The sequence below is a fragment of the Artibeus jamaicensis genome, unplaced genomic scaffold (genome assembly GCF_021234435.1).
Source record: "Artibeus jamaicensis isolate MK-2021 breed Jamaican fruit bat unplaced genomic scaffold, CSHL_Jam_final scaffold_1031, whole genome shotgun sequence".
Taxonomy (NCBI): Eukaryota; Metazoa; Chordata; class Mammalia; order Chiroptera; family Phyllostomidae; genus Artibeus; species Artibeus jamaicensis.
The window spans coordinates 8,730,121-8,753,653 of record NW_026522026.1 but is presented as its reverse complement, the minus strand read 5'-3'; the positions used below and the strand labels follow the sequence as shown (position 1 = coordinate 8,753,653).

At 36.6% G+C, this 23,533-nt stretch overlaps 1 protein-coding gene across 1 annotated transcript in view; it reads left to right on the top strand.

The window, feature by feature from the left end:
* Nucleotides 1–23,533, top strand: part of PRKG2 (protein kinase cGMP-dependent 2) — an 88,996-nt gene that overhangs the window by 23,833 nt on the left and 41,630 nt on the right. Inside the window, exons 3-8 of the mRNA XM_037155503.2 lie at nucleotides 2,853–3,019; nucleotides 7,845–7,958; nucleotides 9,316–9,421; nucleotides 12,448–12,511; nucleotides 19,682–19,759; nucleotides 21,254–21,348. Of these exons, the coding sequence (XP_037011398.2) occupies nucleotides 2,853–3,019; nucleotides 7,845–7,958; nucleotides 9,316–9,421; nucleotides 12,448–12,511; nucleotides 19,682–19,759; nucleotides 21,254–21,348 (624 nt within the window). The remainder of the gene's footprint in view (nucleotides 1–2,852; nucleotides 3,020–7,844; nucleotides 7,959–9,315; nucleotides 9,422–12,447; nucleotides 12,512–19,681; nucleotides 19,760–21,253; nucleotides 21,349–23,533) is intronic.

Below are 23,533 nucleotides of genomic sequence, written 5' to 3'. Positions count from 1 at the left end.
GCATCATCAAGTCATTACTCTGTTGATAGGTCTCCTATGCTTTCATGTAGATTTGTGAATATATATTTTCATCAGCTTTTATAAATTGTTCTGTATGAGCAGGGATTATACTATCTGGCCTGTCATAGTTTTAGGAGAAGTTGCAAAGTTCATATTCCTAATCATTTCTGTATGCTGCTTCTTAAACAGAAAATTCAATACAAAGACCCACTCCTCTAAGAATTTATAATAGAATTTGAAGAAAAACTTATAAATATAACTTTTTTTAAATACTACAATATTACAGTAAACTAAGTTAAAAGTATCTGGGAACTTTTTGAGGCCACGGGCCATGCTTAATTAATTTTTATGACCTAAATAAATGCTTGGTAAAATTGTTGCATTGAATGGGTCTGAATACAAGTGTATTAGAAGTTTAGAATAGAATAAAAAGATTGTGTGAGATACAGTGTCTAGGCAGGATTCATTAGGACATAAAGAATTTCTTGCTAGATGTGTTGGTAAGGTTTTGATAGGTTGAGAGGAGAAGAAGCTAAGTAGAGGAGAAAGCATGTGCTAAACCTGAAGATAAAGCTGACCAGCAAAGGAGACAGTGAAGATACTAGCCTACCTATGACAAAGGATTTTTTATGACTAAGTACTAGATGGATATAGTAGGGCCATGTGGTTAGAAATGGGGAAGACCACACTGTGGGATGTTGTTTTCTTCTATGGGCAAACAGTTTTCAGAGTGTAGTTGACCCTTGAACAGCACAGGGGTAAAGTTCACCAACTCCCCTGCACAATCAAAAATCAAAATATAATGTTTGACTGGAAGTTAGTTAAGTAGCCTACTATTGACTGGAAGCCTTAGTGATGACATAAACAGTGGATACATAGATTTTACATATATATTACATACTGTATTGTTACTATAAAGTAAGCTAGAGAAAAGAAACTATTATTAAGAAAATCCTAAGGAAGAGAAAATACATTTACAGTATTTATTGAAAAAATCTGCATATAAGTAGACCCATGCCATTCAAATCCATGTTGTTCAAGGGTCAGTTGTACTTCCATGAACATTAATAGAAGTCAAGTCAATAAATAAGTAAGAAAGACATTCAACTTTGGGAAACATTGGTTTAAACAGATTTGTTTACTGCAAGAATTCTTTGAACCTTTAAAGTATGCATCGTGAAATTCTAATATGGGGATGTGTATGCACTAAGGGAACATTTGCTGGAATGATACCTGTTATGAAAGGACGACAAAAGCTGGGACTCTGGGGGTATTCACATTTCTCCTACTTGCACTTAAGTACATCTAGCAGCAGTATTTTCTCAGTACTTATTAATTGAATGAATTGGTTTTAGTGCATGAAGGAAGAATTAGATGAAGGTGAAGTCAGTTTTTTGGCAAGAAGAGCCCGATATGGTGGTATAGGATGGTCTGTAGGGGCACGCCACTAGAAGATGAGATAGGAAAAAAGAAGCTGTTAAGGTTGTCAAGACCTAAGTTTTTTTTTGGTTTCCATTTTCAAGGATGTGGTGGCATCCTCGAAAATGGAAACCAGATGGATAAAAGTGATATTTGTAAGGAGAATTGACAAGATTTGGTGATAGACTAGATGAAGGAGGAGGGAAGTTCTCAAGGTGCTCAGAGTCTGGATGGCTCTGAGGATGATGGTATTACTGTATGGAAGAAGGAATTTCTGTACAGAACTTTGTTCTGTTTCCTTCAGGTAACATGATGATCTGATGAATGTGGTCATGACGGAAGGGTCTACTTCCATGACATTTTACCTTGTGCATGAGAACTTGCTGTGTGAAAAAAAGATGACAAGTTTTCAAACAATAAAGCTCATGATGGGAGAATTTGAATGAACAATACATTAAAATACTCTATTTAAAAATAAATCACACTGAGTTTGAGTGAGGGCAAATGTTTTGTGCAAAGATTCTTAGTCCATAAGGCAACAGTTTTTCTAGTTCATCAATTCTATAATAGCTACATATAAAATATGTAAATGAAAACATTTGAAGTGTATGGCTATGAATATTGAGTAATTATTTATAGCTACTTCTTTTCTATAAAAAAGTAGACTATTCTAGGGTTATTAACTAGTGGGCCTTGAATTTGGGGAATAAAAAGGCTGTGTGATTGAAAACATAGGTTGTCTAGTCTAGACACACTAGAGACAAAACCTAGGCAAACCCAGGCTACCACAACTACCCTTTATGTCTGATCAAACCTGACAAGTCCCGAGGGAGCTGGCTTCTCCAGCTCAGAAAAGCCAATGGATAGAATGGACTCAGCACACACTTCAGACTTACAAACCTAGACTTAAATCCTAGAGAGAATAAGTTGTTTGTTCTTAGTCTACTTATCCATAAAATAGGAAGAGTAATTATCTCACAGGATAGTGGTAAGGATTAAATAATATATAAAATAACCAGTGCCATAGGCACTATGGATACCTACATACATCAGTGAATGAACTGTGTTGTAGTCCCTTAAATATATCTTCTATCTACCAACCAAGATTTGCTTTCTACCCAAAGTCATGGGTTCAGTAGTAGTGCACCTAGGAGTCTTGAGAGATGCAACATTTGTAATGAAGGCAATTAGGAGTGATAATCAGCCTTGGTGTAATAATGATTACCAAAAAGTATTCTAAAACATTTTCAACGATTTTTTGCATGTAAATGGTAGTAGTTATAATGGTCAAATGTTGGTAGAAAAACGTTTTGTCCTGCTGGAAAAGTTGTAAGTACATAGGTAGTTGTATCAAGATTCAAAATGAAGTGAATCTAAATAGCAAAACATAATTTTTATTCGTTATAACTAACATCTCTTTTCCATTACACCAGTGAGAAGAAGCTCATTACAGATGCTCTTAATAAGAATCAATTTCTAAAGAGACTGGACCCTCAGCAGATCAAAGACATGGTGGAGTGCATGTATGGGAGAAACTACCAGCAAGGGAGTTACATTATCAAGCAAGGAGAGCCAGGAAACCACATCTTTGTGCTGGCAGGTGGGTTTCACAGATTTTTCCAGTTATCTACAACAAATATTTTGCCTATTGTCTTATGATTTTTGCAAACATTTATAAGAATGCAAAATAATTTTCTGTGTTTGCAGGAAATGGAACAGATTGTACTCATGAAATATTAACATTGCTGATCAAATTGTGATGATAATACTTAACATTTACTGAATGCTTTCTGTATGTCAAGCATCCTACTGATCACTTCATAGAGAAATCCCATTCATCTTCTCATCAGCTGTTAGGCAAAGGTTGTATCTCCATGTTCCTAATGTGGACTGTGTCGCAGAGAAGTTAAATGACTTGTGCAGGGCCACACGGCTCCTAAGTAGTGGAGGTAGGACACAGACATAGGTGATCGGGCTCAGGGCCACACTTTCAGTCACAGTACAACTCACTCAACAACTCCAAGAAGCTGTTTCCATTCAAAATACTCTGCTTATGTTGACATTTTTAGGTGATTGTACTAGGAAAAAAGAAACAATTACTTTTTATGGAGTTGTAAAATATTTTGGCTATATACCATAATTTGAAAGAGAATTTGGGTACAGTTTAGCCAACAAATCAAATGGAGTGCCTTAAAATTAAAACTGATGTTTTTGGAGCCATTCACATGGCTTTCTTCACATACGATCACTTGAACATGCTTCACATACTGGAAAGATTATAATGGTTAGATAGGCAAAGGGTTTATTTCTCAAGTGCATATCAAATGCATAAGTCTTATAGTGGTACACAAAAACTTTTTTGTTTTAGATAAAGAAGCAAAAATGATCTGAATAGGGCTTATGGCTATTGAACACCCTGTGAAATTCTGAATTGCACCAACTTTTTGAGTTTTAAGGAAAAAGTTAAATTGGCTTACTCAGATGGGATGGTGATCTAAGATATGCTGTGGTCTTCTGTTTTGCATTTTAGTTCGTGGCAATCTAAGCAATGCTTATACATTTTTATTTTTAAATTACTCTAATTATAGCCTCAAATTTATATGCAAACAACACCAGGACATTTGGACATATCTTTAAAATAACAAAAATACCAAAATAAATGTATAAGCTGAATATTAACTAAAATTACAAACCACTAAAATTTAAGTGAACATTAATGTGAGAGATGATGTTAAGTTTACTGAGTCACTTTTTACAGTTAGTCTCTAAGTGTGGCATGTTCTAGTGAACAAGTGCTAATCCAATGATCTTGCCACTTCTCAGGCAATGCTTCTACAATTCTCATGTATTTGGATTCTTCAGTGTGGAGCAGAAGTTGCCCATGTAAACAAATTAGGAAGCATGTGTTGTTCTAGTTATAGTATGTGAAAGATTGTTTTCATACACTTTGATTCTTTAAGCAACCCTGTCTCATGATTATTGATTTATTATTTGCCATCTACATCCTTGTAGACAACCTTAAATTCTATAGTTCTTCCCAAGTAATTATTTTACCCAAGAAGTGAATTATAGTCTTCAGTTATGCAACCTTCAAGATTTTAAAAAATTATTTTATTGTCATTCAATTATGGTTGTCTGCATTTATACCCTACCACTCCTCCCCACCAGCCAAACCCACTTCCCTTCCTTGCTTTCACCCACCCTCCCTTGGTTGTGTCCATGTGTCCTTTATAGTTTTTCCCGAAAAAGCCTTCAAGCTTTTGAGGACAGGTAATCAGGAGTAATTTTTCCCCTCTTCTAATTTTTTTCTTAGCCATTTCACTTCTACTCTAGCAATACTAGAACCTTCTGGCAGGAGAAGATATACCATTAAGACAGTAAATATTTATGGAACCTACTAGGAAAAGATGAGAAATTCATGTCAGCCCATCTTGCTCCTTGCCGGTGAGAGGGCTGGTGCAAGGAGCTGGTGGAAGACTTGGGCAGAGAGAAGTTAGAACAGAGGGCAGCATCAATACAGCCATTCTAACCAGGGCTCTAGCACAGAGAAAAATGAAAATGGTACAGTTCCTTATTTGAATAAATTATCTGTTATCTGAGGACTGAATTGTCTGATTTAGTTCACTGAGCAAATTAATTTGTTAATTAAAAATCTCCCCCTCATAAAATATAGCATCAATAGCTAATGGTAAATTATATTTAGCATAAACTTTTGATATTCCATGTATCTTCAGTATTGCTCAACTCCAGTGAGACATAACCAATTAGAAAAAAATGTAATGCATTAAAATCTGTGCTAGCCACTTGACAGTACCATTAAATGGTCTCAATGGAATAGAATTTAGTTGTAATGAGAAATTATTAAAATTTTCATAGCTAATTTATAGGATTTGGACCCAAAACAGAGTTTACTTGTTGATAGAGTATAAATTCTTTCATTTTTTTATGTTCCTGGTTTTATTTATTTTTTAATTTATTTAATTATTGTTCAAGTACACTTTTCTGTTTTTTACTCTCATCCCAGCCCACCCCCCAGTGCCTCCCACCTCCCTCCCATTTCTACCCCCCTTAGTTGTTGTCCATGTGTCCTTTATACTAGTTCCTGTAAATCCTTATAAATTCTTTCAAATTCTTTCATCCTTTCTGTCTTGTCCACTCAATCTCTGGCACCTGTATCAGTTCCTGCATCAGAACTGCACCATCAGTACTCACATCAGATTTGTTGAATGGATGGACAGAGATGATCCAGGGCTACTTAATAGTGAATTAGGAGAAGGAATAATCCTCATAAGAATATAAGGTTTTCTTTGCATACTCTTTTGGTTAGGTAAGGTTTTATTTACATTTGTTCAAAGGGAAAGAAGAATAGAATCCTCAGGGGAAAACAAAATAGAATCGTGAAGAGGTACCTGAAGTGCTGCCTCTCCCTTCCTCCAATCTTTGCCTAAATAAAAACAGTCTCAAACCCATTTTTATTTGTTTCATAAGACTTTATTTTTTAGAGTCTTTTTCATTTTATAGCAATATTAAGAGGGAAATACAGAGATTACCCATATGACCCTGCCCCCACATATGCATAGCCTCTCCCATTATCAACATCACTCACCAGAGCAGTACATTTAAAAAATTATTTTAGTTTAATTTTTATTCCAAGGATGCACCTATATTAACATATCATAATCACCCGAAGTTCATAGTTTACTTTAGGCTTCACTCTCAGTGTTATTTTATGCTGTGGGTTTAGACAAATGTATAATGGCATGTATTATTCATTTTAATATTAGATAGAGCATTTGCATTGCCCCCAAAAAGCCTGTTTTCTGCTTATTCATCTTGTTCACCCCAGCCCTGACACCACTGATCTCTCTATTTTTTCCATAATTTTCTCTTTTCCAGAATGTCATACTGCTGGAATCGTTTGCTTTCACTTATAATATGCATTTAAGATTTCTCTGTGTCTTTTCATGTCATGATACCTCATTTCATTTTAGCATTAAATAACATCGCATTGTCTGGATGTACCACAGTTAATATATTTATTCACCCACTGGAGGAGATATTGGTTGCCTCCAAGTTTTGACAGTTAAGAATAAAGCTGACATAAAAATCTGTGTGTAGGTTTTTGTGTGGGTGTAAATATTCTGTTCTTTTAGGTAAATACCAAGGAGCATGATTGTTGGATTGCATGGTAAAAGTATATTTAGTTTTGCAAGAAACTACCAACTGTCTTTCAAAGGGGCTGTACCATTTTGTAGTTTCACTGACAGTGAATGAGAGTTCCTGTTGCTCCATGTCCTTGTCAACATTTGGTGTTGTCATTTTCCTGATTTTGGCCATTCTAATGTGTGTGGTGGTATCTCTTTGTTATTTTAATTTGCATTTCTCTATAACGTTTGATGTGGACCAGCTTTTCATATGCTTACTCACAATCTGTGTGTCTTCTTTGGTGAGTGTGAAGGCCTTTGGCCCATTTTTCAACTAGGTTATTTGTTAGCATAAGTTGAGCTTTAAGAGTTCTTTGTGTGTTTTGAACAACATTCCTTTATCATATGTGTGTTCTGCAGATCTTTTTTCTCCCAGTTTGTGGCCTTTTTCAAGCATTCTTCTTAATGACTTCCATTTATTAATTCATTTCATTAAATGAGGGGTTAGACACTTACAGAGGCCTTGTAAAGTGACTTTCCCAAGGACACACAGCCAGTGACTTGTCAGAACCAGGCAGTCTGACTTCAGGGCCAGTGCACTTCTCAGTTATAACTGTGAACAGCTGTGATGTGTTCCCAGTACATGCAGTAATTTGTGTTTTTTGTGCAAGAGAATTTTTGTCATGGTTTAGAATGAATTTTAAATAAAGTGCTTGCTATTCATGTAACAGTGATAATATTCACAATAACAAACACTTATATGGCATTTACTATGTGTGAGTCATTGTTCTAAGTTCCCTACCTATATTAAGTTATTTATATCTCACAAAAATGCATGAAGTAAATGTTATTATCCCCACTATGGACAAGGAACCTAAAAGAAAAAAGATAACTCTTTCAAGAGTAAGTGGCAGCCCTGGCTGGTGTGGCACAGTGGATGGAGCACCAGCCTGCAAACCAAAGGTTTTCTGGTTCAATTTCCAGTCTTGGCACAAGGCCTGGGTTGCAAGCCAGGTCCCCAGTAGGGGGCGCATGAGAGACAACCACGCATTGATATTTCTCTCCCTCTTTCTCCTTCCCTCTCCTCTCTCTAAAAATAAATAAATAAAATCTTTTAAAAAATAAAGTGGCCAAGCCAGTACAAGTCTGCATTTTTAACCACTTTAGTATATTGAGAATCATAAGATATCTTAACTTTACACTTTGTGTTCTAATTGTTTATTTTTTAAAAATTTATAGAATCCAAGCAGATTTTGATTTCTTTTTAATTCTACCTGGTAGAGGGCCGAGTAGAGGTGTCCCAAGGGGAGAAATTGCTGCCATCCATTCCCATGTGGACCACGTTTGGGGAACTAGCCATTTTATACAACTGTACAAGGACTGCATCTGTGAAAGGTAACCGGAAGTGAAATGTTATAGCTTTGAATTGTTATACAGTGTTAGAGATAATCTGGTTGAGTCATTATTGCATCCTGATTTAGTCTTTTTGGCTTCCATTGTGACCCCTATACTCTTATTGATAAGAATACTATGCTTATAAAAAGATTTATATTGAAGCACTTGTTTAAATAATTCAAATTTGAAGGAACTTCCCATCAGGTACCTGTATGTAAAATATGAACATGGCTTCCAGCTGAATTATTCCAGTATTTGTTTTAATTATCACTTCATTTTTTTTTTTTTTGCCATGTAGACATCTGCCTTTGGCTCATTCAGAATGCTTGTTTCCCATTATCTATGAGGTTTTGATCATATTATAAACCATAACAATTAATTAAAACAATGAAAATATATACATATTGAAAGAGATGTGAATTAATTAATGAGGGCTTTCATGAATGACTTTTGAAATTAATTTAATTGCTACTCTTTAAGGTTCCTGTTTTGACTTTACTCAATCTTGAGTTTTCTTCTGAATTACTTTGATGAGCTGTTTATCAGTATTTGGGGCTGGGTTACATGTCTCAGCACTGCTACAGTATTTGGTAAACATAGAGTCAGGGCTTCATTCCAAACCTGAATCAGAATTTCTGGCAATATATTTTTAACATGAATGTTAAGATGATTCCAATTCATGCTAAAGTTTAGTAAACCAGAGCTTGGGATTTTTATCTATTTTGTAGGCTCTCATTATTCCTTTTAAAAATAATCTCACAACCATAATTCCATATAGATTTTTTAGAGCTGGTACTTCTGCTCCTCTTCCTGTTTAGATTTTGTTCTTGCTTTTAAAGTCTTTCCTGTAAAAAAAAGAAGTAACCATAGAGATCCTTAAAATATATTGGCTTTCTTTAGCAACAATCTCTAAACAACAGAAAAAGACATAAAAACATCATACACCCAAAGATCTTTAACTTTCAATTATCTGCTTGTGAATTCTTCTTCACTCTTTGGATTAGTTACTGGCTTTCTCTTGTATCACTGCACAAATCTGAAATACATCCTGATGATGCAATGCTTAATTGGGAATTGCAAACTAATTTTAATATCATTTTTAGCAAAACATAATTAGAAAGAAAATCTTTGGCTCCTCACTTCCAAACCACTGTTCATATAAAAACCAAAACTGATTTTATAAAATTACCCACTATTTATATCCCTGCTTCCTTCCACTTGCATGTTTAAATAATGCATTTTCCAAGAAATATTCTTTTATGAGAACATATTCAAATTTGTTGATTAACATTTTGGAATGTTTTCTTAATGTGGGGCTAAATAGTATTTTATTACTTTTCTGATTTTTTTCCTAAAGCCATTACCAATGTGAAAACTTGGGCGCTAGATCGAGAGGTATTCCAAAATATAATGAGAAGGACGGCTCAAGCTAGAGATGAAGAGTACAGAAACTTCCTCAGAAGGTAAGAGCGGCACATTTGTGGAAAGAGCAGAAGATGGTGCAGCAGTTTTGTGGATATGTTGGCTGTATCACCATAATTATTTCACAGTAGCTTTTCTTTCTTAAGCATTTTCCACATGACTCAGCCAGAAATATTTCTGTGCAGTAAATACTACTCTATATATTATTTAATTCACATTAACTTTATGCAATCACCCGTGATTTATTTCTCCTGCTACTTTGCCCATATATAGATGGTGCCACTGTATATTGTATAGAAAACTGCAAAAACAAAACAAAAATCCTAAAATATTCACCTGGGTTGCTCAGTTGACTTCATAAGATATTATATAGTTTGGAAGAGGATAGTAAAAGACAGTCTTTCTCATAATGCTTTGCTTAGAATAATTTTGAAATTATTTTATTTCACTATTCCTGCTTGCTTTATCAGAGGCAATCTTTTTCTCATCTGCATAGCTGATGAGAAAATATACCATCTTCAGGATTACTGTATTTGTAGCTAATTAACATGCCAAGAACATTACAATGCTTGCCAAGATGGCGTGGACTTGGGGAACATGCTCATCATACTCATTTTGTGAACTGTTCCATACTTCCAACTATTTGGACAAATAAAACTATCATGAAAGAAATACCTATATAACCGAAGAAGTCAATTACACATTTAAAAGATTTTTGGAAAATATAAGTTTCTCATTTAAACGATTTTCCTGTTTTCTTTTTCTTTGTGCCACCTTTGACAGTCTCTGAAGCTGCAATACATACTGTAATGAACTGTTACCTCTGATAAGTGGTAATAATAAAATGGCAAAAATAAACTCTAAGTTCTTTTTAAGTATAGTGACTTTATCTTGCAGATTAAGTCTGTAGAACCAATGATTTTAGGGCTGTACAGTGCCTCACATATAGTGAGGGTTCAATAAATATTGAATGAGCACATTGCTAGTCAGTAGGACTTTGAAGGCGTTAGGGTTTCTCATACAGAATCTTGCCACTTTCCTCTCCCAGAATCAATCATGACTCCTGGCAGAGAGCTGCAATAATGACAAGTAGGTGCCTTACCTTATGCCAACCAATGTCTTAGTGTAGGTGATCTCAAAATTCGACAACTGAACAACACAAGTCAGCATTTAAAGCTAATGAACCACACCTACGCAGGGGCAAAAAAGCGGGGAGGATAAGTAAATAAATCACTGCTTGTGGGTTGCATTTAAATATCTGTGATGAAACCTGGACCACTAGGCGTAGCAGTACATTCCCGTGAAGTCTAGTGTGTTCTGGCTTAGTGAATGTACTAGTACATATTCCCCCCTTTCTTTTTACTCTCCTTCCTTCCTTTTGTTATCTTATTCTTTCATTTATTCAACTAATACTTATTGCCACACCCTAAATATTGCCAATTCAGTGGTGATCAAGGTAAACCTGATCGTTGCCTTGATGGAGGGGAGCCAGACAAAAGATTTTTTCTCACATCAACTTCCTCACCAATCCCCAAAGGTACTGGTTTACAGGAGGGATTTTTCACTAAAATTGGAGATCCCAGTGTGGAGCAGAAATAGGACTTTCACGATGGGCATGTGTTAATTAACAACATGTTCTGGTTACACTTTTACCTTTTCATTGATAAGGAGACATATTAGAGAAATACATTTCTCTTTCTTTCATAACACAGAGTAAGCCCTTTCTTTTTCCAGTTAAATCTTTTTATTGTGAAGTATGCGGTGTATCTAAAAAATACATGGTACACATGTAATTTTAATACAAGATAACAAAACGAGCACCATCGAGCTACTGTCTGACCCCAGAAGTAGGAAGTTAGTAATGTCGTTCTCAGGTGCTCCCCCAGTTCACTTCCAGCCTCCTACCCCCCTCTTTTTGGGGTAGTCTGTGTTTGGAAGTTTAGTGCTAATCATTCCTTTGGTATTCTTTATTATTGTGTCTATAGCTTGATTTAGCCTATTTTTGCACTTCATTAAAATATGGTGTTATTTTTGCAACTCGATATTTTTCGCTAAGGTTTATCCATCTGGTTACTTTAGTCATTTCTTCTGTCGTGGAGCTCTGAAACCTGACTCTACCACAGCACACTTGTCTGCCCTGCTCCTGGGTGTCTTTCCAGTGCCTGGCAACTGCAGGCTGAGACGCAGGTTCCGACGCAAACCTTCTCACGTGCGTCTCCTGGCCTCACGCCTCTAGGTGCACATGTGCAAAGGGCAGTCTAAGGCTCCTTTTTCAAAACTCAGGTCCAATCATGCATTTTTGAGTACTGTCTTTTTTTGTTTCCTTAGGGATGTCAAATTTTAGATGGTAAGAAAGACATTTATGTTATAGAAATTTTATCAACAGTCCTGAGTAAAAATGGGTGAAGTGGAGGAGAAATTTCTCTAATAGAGCAACTTAATCATCTTGATTGGTTCATCATACTCGTGGAATTTCTAATTTTTTCCAAATAAGTTTCTGTATTCTATTTCATTTTCTGTATATTATTATTTGTAAAAATGTTTGTTACATGCCTCTGGCTACCATTAATTTTAAAAGGCAATATAACATAACTCATCAGAGATCATTTTCATGCTAATTCCTAGGTTCTTCCCTGAACTCAATCTTTACTTAATTACAAAGATTTAGATGAAAATCTGATCCCCTCTCTGGAAGCAGCCCTTTTCATCCATACTAGTAAGAGATATTGATATATGGAGAAAAACGCATTTTCAGAAGTGATTCATTTTCAAAATAAAAACGAATGTAAAATTTTTTTTATTCCTCACAAAGACAAAATTTGATTTTTCCATTTATGGTATTGTGCTGTTTTTATTTATTTATCTATAATAAACAACTGTGATTATATGTGTTTGCATAATTTTAATGTATTTGAAACTTAGTTATTTATGTGTGATATATTTTGAGGTTTACTTGGTAAAAACCAAAGCACATTTTTAAAAATGCATGTAGAGATTTTTCAGTCTACATATAGGTGTATATTTATAGTTTAATTTTGGGAGATAAATGTTTCTTTTTATTTTGAAGTGTATCATTGCTGAAGAATTTACCTGAAGACAAATTAACCAAGATCATTGACTGCTTGGAAGTGGTAAGAAATTTTAAAGCAAAAAAATGCACTTTTTAAGAGGTTGTACAATCTAGTTATTATTAGCACTGTAAATGAACAAAAAGGAAAAGATGTTAGATCACCAGGCTACAGAGACCAGGAGCCATTTTCTGCTGTGAAGAAAAAGTGGGTCAGTTCTCACTGAATTGTGGGACTGTGATGGCTTTAGATGACTCTTCTGAAATGTATAAAACAAAATTGAATTTGCATGTGTAAATTTGATTTACATATTTTAATTCTTTCAGTGTATTTTATAAAGCTAATCTGCCTTACTCAAGAGGCATTTGATTTTCTACAATTAACATCATCAGCCCTTATAGAGTTTTTATATTATAAAGAATTCAGTGATGCATAATTAGGAAATAGAGTTCAGGAAAAGTATATTGGGGCTTTTGGTGATAGTCTTCTGAATCGGGGCTGTGAAACACTTCATACTTGAAAACTCTAGGCCATGAAAATACATTAGGGAAAAAAAAACTGCACTTAAGAAGCACTTTATTTCAACATCTAGGGAAAAAAAATGGCATGTTGGAATGTGTTCAAAATCTCATATTAAGTGTCACCCAGGTGGTTGGTTCTAGTCCAAGACTAGTCAAATCTTTTTGTGAATTATGCTTTTATGACATTTACCTTGGGGTCTAATGATATGCATTATACAAAAACCTTCAGATTTCAGAGATTAAAATTCAAAGCAAATAATGTCTCCATAACTTTGGGGGGGGTTAATTTCATTGAAACTAAAGTGGCTTTTCCGGAATTTAAAAGAAAGTAAGGAATAGTTAAGGAGTCAAATGTAGACTCTAAGCTTTTATGAAGCTGTTCTCAGCAGGAGACAACCTCCTCCCTCCCAAAAAAAAACCCTGCAAGACTGATTGTTGACAGATTCATGCCTCTGTCAATCACAATATACAATGTAAACTAATATCTGTTGAGAAGGGAGCACTGATCATTTAATCATTAAGTGTAAGTGACACCGGTAATGTTTCCATTTACAATTCATGGACCCCATCCAGCAGTTTATCAAGGACAGGCCATGATGACACAGTGCTTGGCCTTGTGTCCCCAGAGTGTTCAGTTATGAAGTCATTTTCAAGAGGACTGCTCGCCCTGAATCTCTTGGGATTTTCCCAGTGTAACGTAACCCAGTCACAGATGTTACAAATTAATAATTCACCCTAATTTCTGAGTGATTTTTTTAAACTAGGGAGGCCCTATATTTTTTGTTAGCTGAGGAAAATCTGGTTTTAATATAATACTAATAGAGTAGATTCACCAGAGGGGAATTCCATGCTGACAGCAAATATTAAACTTTAGTATCATTAAAAATAAGTGGTAAATTAGACATATTTATAGCAGCCACAGGCAACAACTACAGATTATATAGATGGGGTCGGGGGGCTCAAATCCAGTATTAATTAACACACAATTCAAGTTGGAAAGTCTCATCTTTTAAAGCACTCTAGAAAGGCTTTATTATATCTCAGCATTTGCAGGCAGCAGCGTGGTTTATAAAGAACTCTTTATTCATACCTGGCAAACACATGTGACTCAGTAACATGTGAAAATTTTCAAATGAGAAAAGTGATTAACAAGGGAGAAATGGAATCTGTGTAACTCTGAGAAAAGCACATTATTTAGCGGCATAGCTTGGACTTAGGACCCATCAGCATGGCCCGGACAGCAGCACATCACGAACACATCAGCATTCAGACAGAGCGCCCGCTGAGCCTGGGACCAGCTGTCCCACACACTGGCTCCATAATCTTGGTGAAAAACAAGCTGAATCTGGCAGGCTGTTTAGGAGTTGATCTGGGAGTATTTAAATTTTTATACAGGGACCAGGAAGGGAGATTAGAACTTCCCATCACTAAGCAGTTGATCTGATGTGTTTGCTAAGACCTTGATTGTTGAACTCCTCGACCAAATAGCCCCAGCCATGTAGAGTTCCAGTAGCATCTCTTGCTTTAGGTCAAATCACCCAGAACACTAGCCCTGGAGGCAGATGTTGCCTGCAAGTTACTCCTCCCATTCTGATGTAAAAATGAGAGGGAATAGTACCAACATATTCACTGACATGCTTTAAGCGTTAACGAATGAACATCATTTGCAAAGCAGTGTAACTATTAATGATAATAAAAATGATAATGCGACTTCTGCACCTGGCAATTGTATAGCAGAGAGAGGAAGGAATTTCTGTTTCTCTGTGTGCTGATCAACCCAGGGAGCATGGACTCTGACCGTGCTTGACGGAAAGTCACCTTTGTTTCAGAGCTTTGCAGTCTGACACAGTGACCCTCTGCCCTGATTCTGACATGCCATCTTTCAGGAAACTGGAGGCGTGGTGGGTGTGGTGTGGGCTGTGGTATGTGGAGTGTTCTAGTCCTTACTCAGCTCACCCATGGGACTGCTTAAAAGACAGATTCCAAGGTGCCACCTCACACTTACAGAATCAGAAATTCTGGTGCAGTAGCGGCCCAGAAATCCACATTTAAACTATGTGAGTCTTATGCTTGCTTATTAAAGTTTGAGAAGCACTAGCTTAAAGATATAAACAGAATACATGTACTTGGAGTTTGCCACAGTCTGCCTCTTCATTCAGGAATTTTTCTTTTTTCTTTTTTTTGGTAAATCCTGTTTTAAAAGTCTAGTCTTCTTTATAGTTCCTGCAAACACATACATAAGTCAGAGGGTTTCTCACTTCAGTGATTACATCTAGAGCCATGAGAAAGTTGAGGTGATCTCAGGATTTGCCACAGTTTGTGATCCAGTTAGTTAAAGGTGGGGCAGCAAGGTGTTGTAGAATGTTTACTAGTCTAAGGTCCAGAATTAGGGTCTGCGGTCAAACCTCTGTCACTAGCAGCTGTCAGCTAATTGTGGGGTCTTCTCATCTATAAAAACAAGGGGGCAGTGGGCCACATATCTATGGGCTGTTTCAGTCTTTTAGTTACGGAATTCTGTGTAGTCGGCTTACCCAAGTCAGGGGATTACCATTGGGTTTCCTTTTGGAGGTTCTGGTTACCTGGAATTCCGTAATGAGGCACTAAAAATTGATAGGATCCACTGATCCAAGTATGTTTGCTTTAACATTTCTAAGGTGTTTTAACTGTTGTCCTTGTGCAAACAAAAAGTTGCTAGTGGCAACCAAAATACCTATGTACGGTTTCTTAAGCAGCCTATTTGGGTGCAAAGTCACATGGTGTGTGGAGGGGGTCGTGTGTGTATCCTCAACACTTGTTTCTATCCACACACTAAAGACTCTAAGAAGGTCCCCGGCTTGTTTCTTTGTCCCTGTCTTTCACACCTTTGGTTTTTCTTCTGGTTTTATATATGTTTTTACAGATACTCAGGCTCTCATATTTTCCTAGACTATCACAGAATGAACATTTTTTACAGTACAAAAATCTTTTATCTTTAGCGGTTGCTGCCTGTATAGTTTTCTTCTGATCTCTACCTCTCAGTTTGTCCTGGAATTATTTCCTTATTTTTCTGCATGACATACACTCAGTATGTACTCTTTGGATTTCCAGAATATTCTTTTTCTTCTTCTTTTTTTAAAGAAATAAGTTAAATTCTACCTGCTTAGATGGCTAAGGTTTCCCCATCTTTGAAAAGAATTATCTCCCAGGAACTTGTATTTTAAAAGATGGCCAAGATGAGAGTTCATGAAAAAGACCGGGTATCTGCATCTCAAAGGTACAAGGAAAGAAATGGACGCTTCTCCCAGAAGGACTTTGGTTTCATAAAGTTAACTATCTATACGCCTTTTGAGATGACCAGTTACAACCTTCTTTTAAAAAATCTTTTTCACACTGTGGGGCACAACTCAATGAAACCAATTTAGAGCAATATTTTTTTAATATCAGAGTAATAAGTATAAATAGTGTTTTGAAAAACATGTTTCAGTTTCGTACAAATGTCTGTATGTGTTCCTGCTCACATGTGTTTGGGCATGCGTGTAAAATGTATTTCTTACTGTAGGTCAGAGTGAAAAGTGGTTGGAAACCATTGCTCCACAGGATAGGGTCTATGGCTTCCTGGTCCTCTGAGGACCCCTTTGCAACGTAACCACAGGACAGTAACCACACTATTTGCATTTCTCTTTTTGGTCTTGGTGACCACCTGGCTAGACAGGCTGCACTCCCCACTGACAAACACTGTCCAGTCAAGCATCATAGCCAATACCACTATATATTTTTGGTCTGACCTACATCCACAGCCTTTTCTGATCTATGAAGTTACTGTCAACAAACTGGGAGGTATTATTTATCTTCCTCCCATGGGTTAGGGTTACAAAGAACCAACCCTGGGAAAAATACCACTAAGAAGGTTGTCCCTTAAGAAACAACAAAGCTCTTTCTCAGTGTACCCTTTCAAGCTTCTCCCCTTTTAACTAAACTGATTGACAGGAATTAAGGTTGTGCATCTGCACACACCAAAAGTCTTTGTAATAACTGAAGAACAACCTCGTGGCACTTCAGAAATTCTCCACACTCCTCTGCTCCATCTGGTCAAAGGTACCAGGAGAGACTGAAGAGCATCCTGAGACAGGAACGTCTAATGTGCAGTTTTAATAAAGAGGGTTGAACACGATGTAATGAAGATGCCTGGACTGCAGTGTGGTGCTCACTCCCTTAACCTGTGAGGGTCATGATTATCTCAAATGTAAAGTGTATGTGGCAAAGGCTGTGATAAAGCTAAAATGAGAAAGGTGAAAGAATTGGAGCAAGCAAAGTAAGATGCAGAAAACTCAAAATATTATTTTCCAACTAAAATAAAAGTTTGTCACTTGCTTACATAACAGTCCAAAGAAGATGGTCCCTTTTGGATCCAAAGAATTATTCAGGAACCCAAGCTGATCTCTTCCAAGATCTCTCCTGGCCATGCCATTACGATGGAGGGAAAAGTAGGACGCTCCATGCCTCAAGTGGTTCATGTGCCTGGCATGCAGGGGGCACACATCACCTCATTGGGGAGGCTGAGGGGTACAATTTACTGTGGGAGACTTCAATGACCAGCTCATGGCCTCTTTCACAGGAATTACCAGTCGGCAGGTGCCTGGTGTGTACCAAATATGCCACCAGGTTCTTTAGATACAGTATCTCACCTGGTTCTCCAACAACATTAAGTGTGGTGGGTAATCCAATCTTAATTTTACAGAAAAGGAGACTGAGGTCCAGAAGATTTAAGTAACAGCTCAGTAAACCATTGTCATCCTCCTTAATGTGGCAAATGTTGAGTTTTGCTATTTTCAAATGCTTTTAATGTTTCAAAAAAAAAAAAAAGACATTGTCTTTTGTTGGCTCATTGTGGTAGATAGAATGAACCCTCCACAAAAAATCTTCAGACATTGATTCCTGGAATGTGGGAATGTTATGTTACATGGCAAAAGGGACTTTGCCAATATAATTAAGGTTCTTGTCCTTAAAATGGGAAGATTATCCTGGATTGTCTAGATGAGCCAAATATAATTATATGAACCCTTAAGAGCCAAGGATTTTCTGTGGCCAGAGTTGGAAAGATGCAGCAGAAGTGGAAGTCAGAGAGATTCCAGGTGGAAGAATTTCACATGCCGTTGCTGGTTCTGAAATGTAGGAGGCTTTGTGCAAGAACGAATGGAGAGAGGCTCTGGGATGATGGCCAGCATGGATGTGGGGCCTTATCCTACAACCACAAGGAACTGAATTCTGCCAACAACATGATTAAGCTTGAAAGTGGACTTTTCCCCAGAGCCTCTGGAAAGGAACCCGGCCCTGCTGACACCTTGAGTTCAGTCTTGAGACACCCAGTGCAGAGAAATCTGGTTGAGCCACACTGTGCCTGAATTCTCTGACACAGACATAATAAGTGGGTGTTGTTTTCAGCCACTAAGTGTGTGGTTATTCATTTCAGCAGCAATAGAACACTAAGGTGGTTCTCTTCTCTAAATCTCTGAAGGTAGACATTCTTATTTGAACTCTATGGAGTGATGGAAGTGAAATTCACAGCAGAACTAGGATTTGAATCTAGCTCTGTCCGACTTCAAATACTTTTCCCCTATGATGTCATTCTTCCTTCCATGAGAGGTTGAAATGTATTGTAAAATGTACACATGTACACAGTGCTATGAGACTCAAAGGTGTGTTTATTAGTATTAGGAGTGCTATTGATGCCATAAATGTAAATAGGTTTTAAGAATAAATAAGCAAAAAAGATATTGAAATACAGTAGACACAATGGTTTTGTTTGAATGTTACTGCCAAGTCTAAAGGAAAAATGAGACATATTATCTTGTTAATAATGCCTTTTAAAAAATTAAAGAAGCCCATTTTTTGCTTGTATAAATGATTAAGAGTTCCATTTTAGATCTGTGACTCTGAGACAAGGGCACATTAAAGCAAAGTAGAGGTAGACAGTTTAATTCATCTTTAATATTTTCTAAAAGACTGAATTGCTCTTTTGATCTGGTAGGTGGATGAATTACCTTTCCCTGCCCAATAATTTTTTTATTATACACATATATGAGGGAAACAGATAAGTGTGACATTTTGAGATTTCATGAGGATAAACCTACACTGAAGAACAGAATTTACATGTAAAAGATTCTGATGTCAGTCTTTTATAATGATAAAGCTTTGGGAAAAGTTTGTGTGAAAGAGCTACTTAATATGTCCATACAATTTTCCCAGCCTTTGCTCTTCAAGGAATGAGAAATGGAGGTTGATATTCCTAATATCCATTGGGGATAATATTTTCAGTTTATCAAACAATTATGTGTTCTTTTGTCTAAGCTCTAGACCTAGCTCCAGTCTGTTGCAGATTAGTAAACAGTTTATATTCAGATTATTTATGTGAAAGCCCACCCGTATAAGTGTGATTATTACTTTGCTCTCATTTTCCTTCATGTCTTCAGTCTGAAGACATGCCCGAAATTCAGTAGTCCAGGCAATTTTTTCCTGTGAAAGATGAACATAAATGCAGACAATAATGCAAAAATCTCCTCACTTTTCTACAATTGACAACTGCAGTCCTTTAAAAAAAGAGATTATAGTTACAATAGCAGGAATTAAATAGTTATGGGATGCTCACTTCAGAGACATGAAGAGCTCTGTTTCATTTATGTCTTCATTGGTATATCTCCACCTGATCTAACCTGTTCTCCTCTCATCCCAACAGGAATACTATGACAAAGGAGATTACATTATACGAGAGGGCGAGGAAGGAAGTACCTTTTTCATTTTAGCCAAAGGAACGGTAAATATTAATTGTAGCTTACTTAAAGTAAATAGAAAAGTCTTGTCAAATCGGTTTGCCCCAAACACAGTAGCACTCTGCATTGCAACAGAAGAAGTCCCCTGCACTGAACAGACAAATGAGTTTCTGCTCAGAAGAGTCCTGTGGGGTTCAATCTGGGCACTGGGTCTGGGGGCACAGATGAGACAATAGCTTCCTAGTAACCTTAGCAGGCAACTTGATTTGCTGCAGACCTCATTTTATTGTGCATTAAATGACAGGGTTATTTCCGAGGTCCTTTCTATCTACGAGTGTGTGATTTTCAATCAGCCCAGAGGTCCCAAATCAGGGCTGGAACATTTTCCCATCCAACAAATTAGGACAGCAGCGGGTGGGGGAGGGTGAACTCAGCACTTGAGGACAGCGAGGGTCAGGCATCAAGCTATAGAACAGTCTGGCTCAGGACTTCAATTCACATACAATAGCTTAAGTTGATCTAGATGCTGATGAAAATTTTATACAATATAGAATTGCACTCTTTTCTTACCCAGATACATTTTGATCGAATGACATATTGCCAGTTGTTCCTAAGTTGACTCTTTACAATGGTCCTCAAAGATAAAAACCGTTTGTCAAATACTGAAGGAGAGAGTCATCGTGCACCTGTGTCTGTAAACTGCCTGGTTTTTAAAAATGCTCTGCCCTTCATGGAAAAGTTGATCATCAATGAGTCAGGCACTGCCCTTTGTAAATTGGGGTGTAATTGAACTTTAAAGTGGGCTCCCAGTGAAGAAAAAAATTAACAAAATAGTTGCACACCTCAGAAACTCTTCAACCCTCAGAATCTCCTGTATCATTCCCGTCCAGCCTGGGCCCTGTGCTTTGAAAGAATTATGACTAAAAATTTATTTAAAATTCACTGTGACTTAGATAAGTGCTCATCAGAATTTCAACATGAGGCAACCCTTGTCATCTAATCATCTTGAATTGGAATAATTCTAACCACCAACAAGGCAGAGTGGAGTTTTTGTGAGGCTCTGCCGTGGGGGCTCTGAAACCTGCCTGCACTGTGCATCGCAGTGATGCGTGAAAGTGGGTGGGCCCTGCGTGAAAGGGTTCACAGGATTCAGTGAGTCAGTTACAAACACCAGATACAGAACTGCTGATGCTCAGGCTTATTCTTGGTTAATTTATCAACTCTGTTCGTCATTTCGAGACAAAGTTCCCACGGGACCATTATTATTGGCTTTGACTATCACTAGGAAAGAGTGGACTCATAAAAATGTTTCACTTTGGGAGGTGGGGTTTGAATAGAGAGTCCTCCTCTCACGGAGGGTGGAGGCAGGAGATTGTGTTAAACCACGGGATTTCTCAGTGCATCCAGAGGGTCCCGACCACTGCCAACTTTCTTGTTCAGTCCAGTTTGCATAGAGCTGCAGGGTATGGTTACATCAATATGTGCTCAGATTCTCTTTCTTTTCTTCTCTCTCTTTTTAACTGTTTGACATAATTTAGGTAAAAGTCACCCAGAGTACAGAGGGCCATGATCAGCCACAACTGATAAAAACTCTGCAGAAAGGAGAATACTTTGGAGAGAAGGCTCTTATCAGGTGAATCCATGAATTTATGTACCACACTAAAGCAGTTATCTGTTTTGCATGTACAAGTACTCATTTAGAGTTGTCATATTAAGCTTCAAAATTAATGATAGCCAGTATCTTGGAATTAAAAAAAATATAAAATACTTTTTTGCAGAAAATAAGTTTGAAGGTCATAAGTTTGTCAGTGAAAACAAGGTGTTTTAGTTTTAAAAAATTGGAGAATGCATGTTAAAAAATCAAAATGATCATTTCCTCTTAAGAATGGGTTTTCCATATTTCCATGGTTTGAAATATTGCCGTTTTCCCTCTTTAAAAAAAACTCAGATAACAACTTTACACATTTCATGTGCTTTTTTAATCATGGTGACAAGACTGCTATGTTTTTAAGAATTTTCATCAGCTCATTTTGCAAGTTTTAGAAAAAACTTAAAATAATATATTTGAAATTTCTACCTGAACATTAGGCCTTTTGAGTTATGAATTTATTTGGTTGATCAAACTTATGAAAGATATTTTATTTCATTTTTTTAAGATTTTATTTATTTATTTTTAGAGGGGGAGGGAAGGAGAGAGGGAGAGAAATATCGATGTATGGTTGCCTCTGGTGTGTCTCCTGCTGGGAACTGGCCTGCAATCCAGGCATGTGCCCTGACTGGGAATCAAACCGCAGTTGTTTGGTTCACAGGCCTGCGCTTAATCCACTGAGCTACACCAGCCAGGGCGAAAGAAATATTTTAAAAGGTTAATCAAGTGGCGTAGGAGACACTTTGTACTTCTTGGAACTCAGAAAACCACTTCAAGTCTGAAGAATTACATTTTCATAAATGTGAATAGTTTTATCAAAAATCAACTTAAAGTTTTTAGAAACACCATTTTTTGGAGTTTTATATTTGTTCTTAAGCCAATATTTGATATGAGTTAAGCAGTTCTTTAAATTTTATGTTATTACTAAATGCTTTCATTTCATACAATAAGTAAAATAAAATCACAGGCTCATAAAAAGAAGCAGTATTTTTCTTCATTTATCTGGATAGCTCCAGTTCTGCTTATTTGTATGTAAAGAAAGAACCAAAAAAATGTGTTTGTAAATTGATATCTGAAGATAAGTTTTATTATTTGAAAATCATGACACTTATTATTTAAAGAAAACCAACTATTTAAAGTTAATGTTATAACTATTATATAAACAATTTTAAATTTAATTTTAAACACAAGTTGAATTTTTCATTCCCATTTTCTAGCTGGTAATAAAAGTGTTCTAGTAATAGGGAAATTGTCCTTTTTTGTTTGTTTATTTGTGACAGAACAGGATACATTCATGTAATATGATTACATAATGTCATTATTCAAGACTTCAATATATTTGTTCTTAAGATTTTCCAATTATTCTTCTCATAACTTCAAGCAAAATAACTAAAGTTTGAAAGTACAGAGAACTTCATAAATGTACTATAGAGTCAAAATAGCTTTTGAAGGGAACTGTGCTGCCTTATTTTGCAGGATGTGAAGTGATCTGTGCGGTATGTGGCAGCTAGCCAATCACAGTGGTTTTTTTCCATGAGAAACATGGCAATTTACATTTAATATAAACACTGCACTCCCAAAAGCATTTGAAAGCATAAAGCTAAAATCAGTTAGGAGAGTTGGATACAAACATATTTTACATTTTTGTGCATTATTGTGATATTGCTTCAGGGCCATAGACTGTGATGCAATATTCCTTACATCCTATATATTTTCATGACTCAACATTAAGTAGTGCAAGGAGTTCTTTCAGAATTTTATGTGCAAAATAAATCCATGGCGCATGGTTATTATGAAAGAAACATGTGATGGACACACATCTAATGCTTACAGAGTGTTTGCAGAGAGTATTTCTAGTCAGGATAATGACTAATGATGACGCTGACAAGGGGAAAGGATGCCGTACCTCTTCTTACCTGAACTCACAAATCAGGTAGCTGGCCCACGTCCCAGCTCGCATCTGTATCTATGTATCTACAGATATGTGTGCACGTACAAGTTGAGTACGAGCTACCCAGCTCCCAATTCAAAATCTCATCAAGCTTTTTAGTATTTTCGCTAATGTCTTATAACAAAAAAGCTGTAAGCTTGGGAGGGACTGTGGGTCATGTCCCCTCACAAGAGATTTCAAAAAATCTCTTGATGCCAGTAATGGGGAAGGGAGACTTCT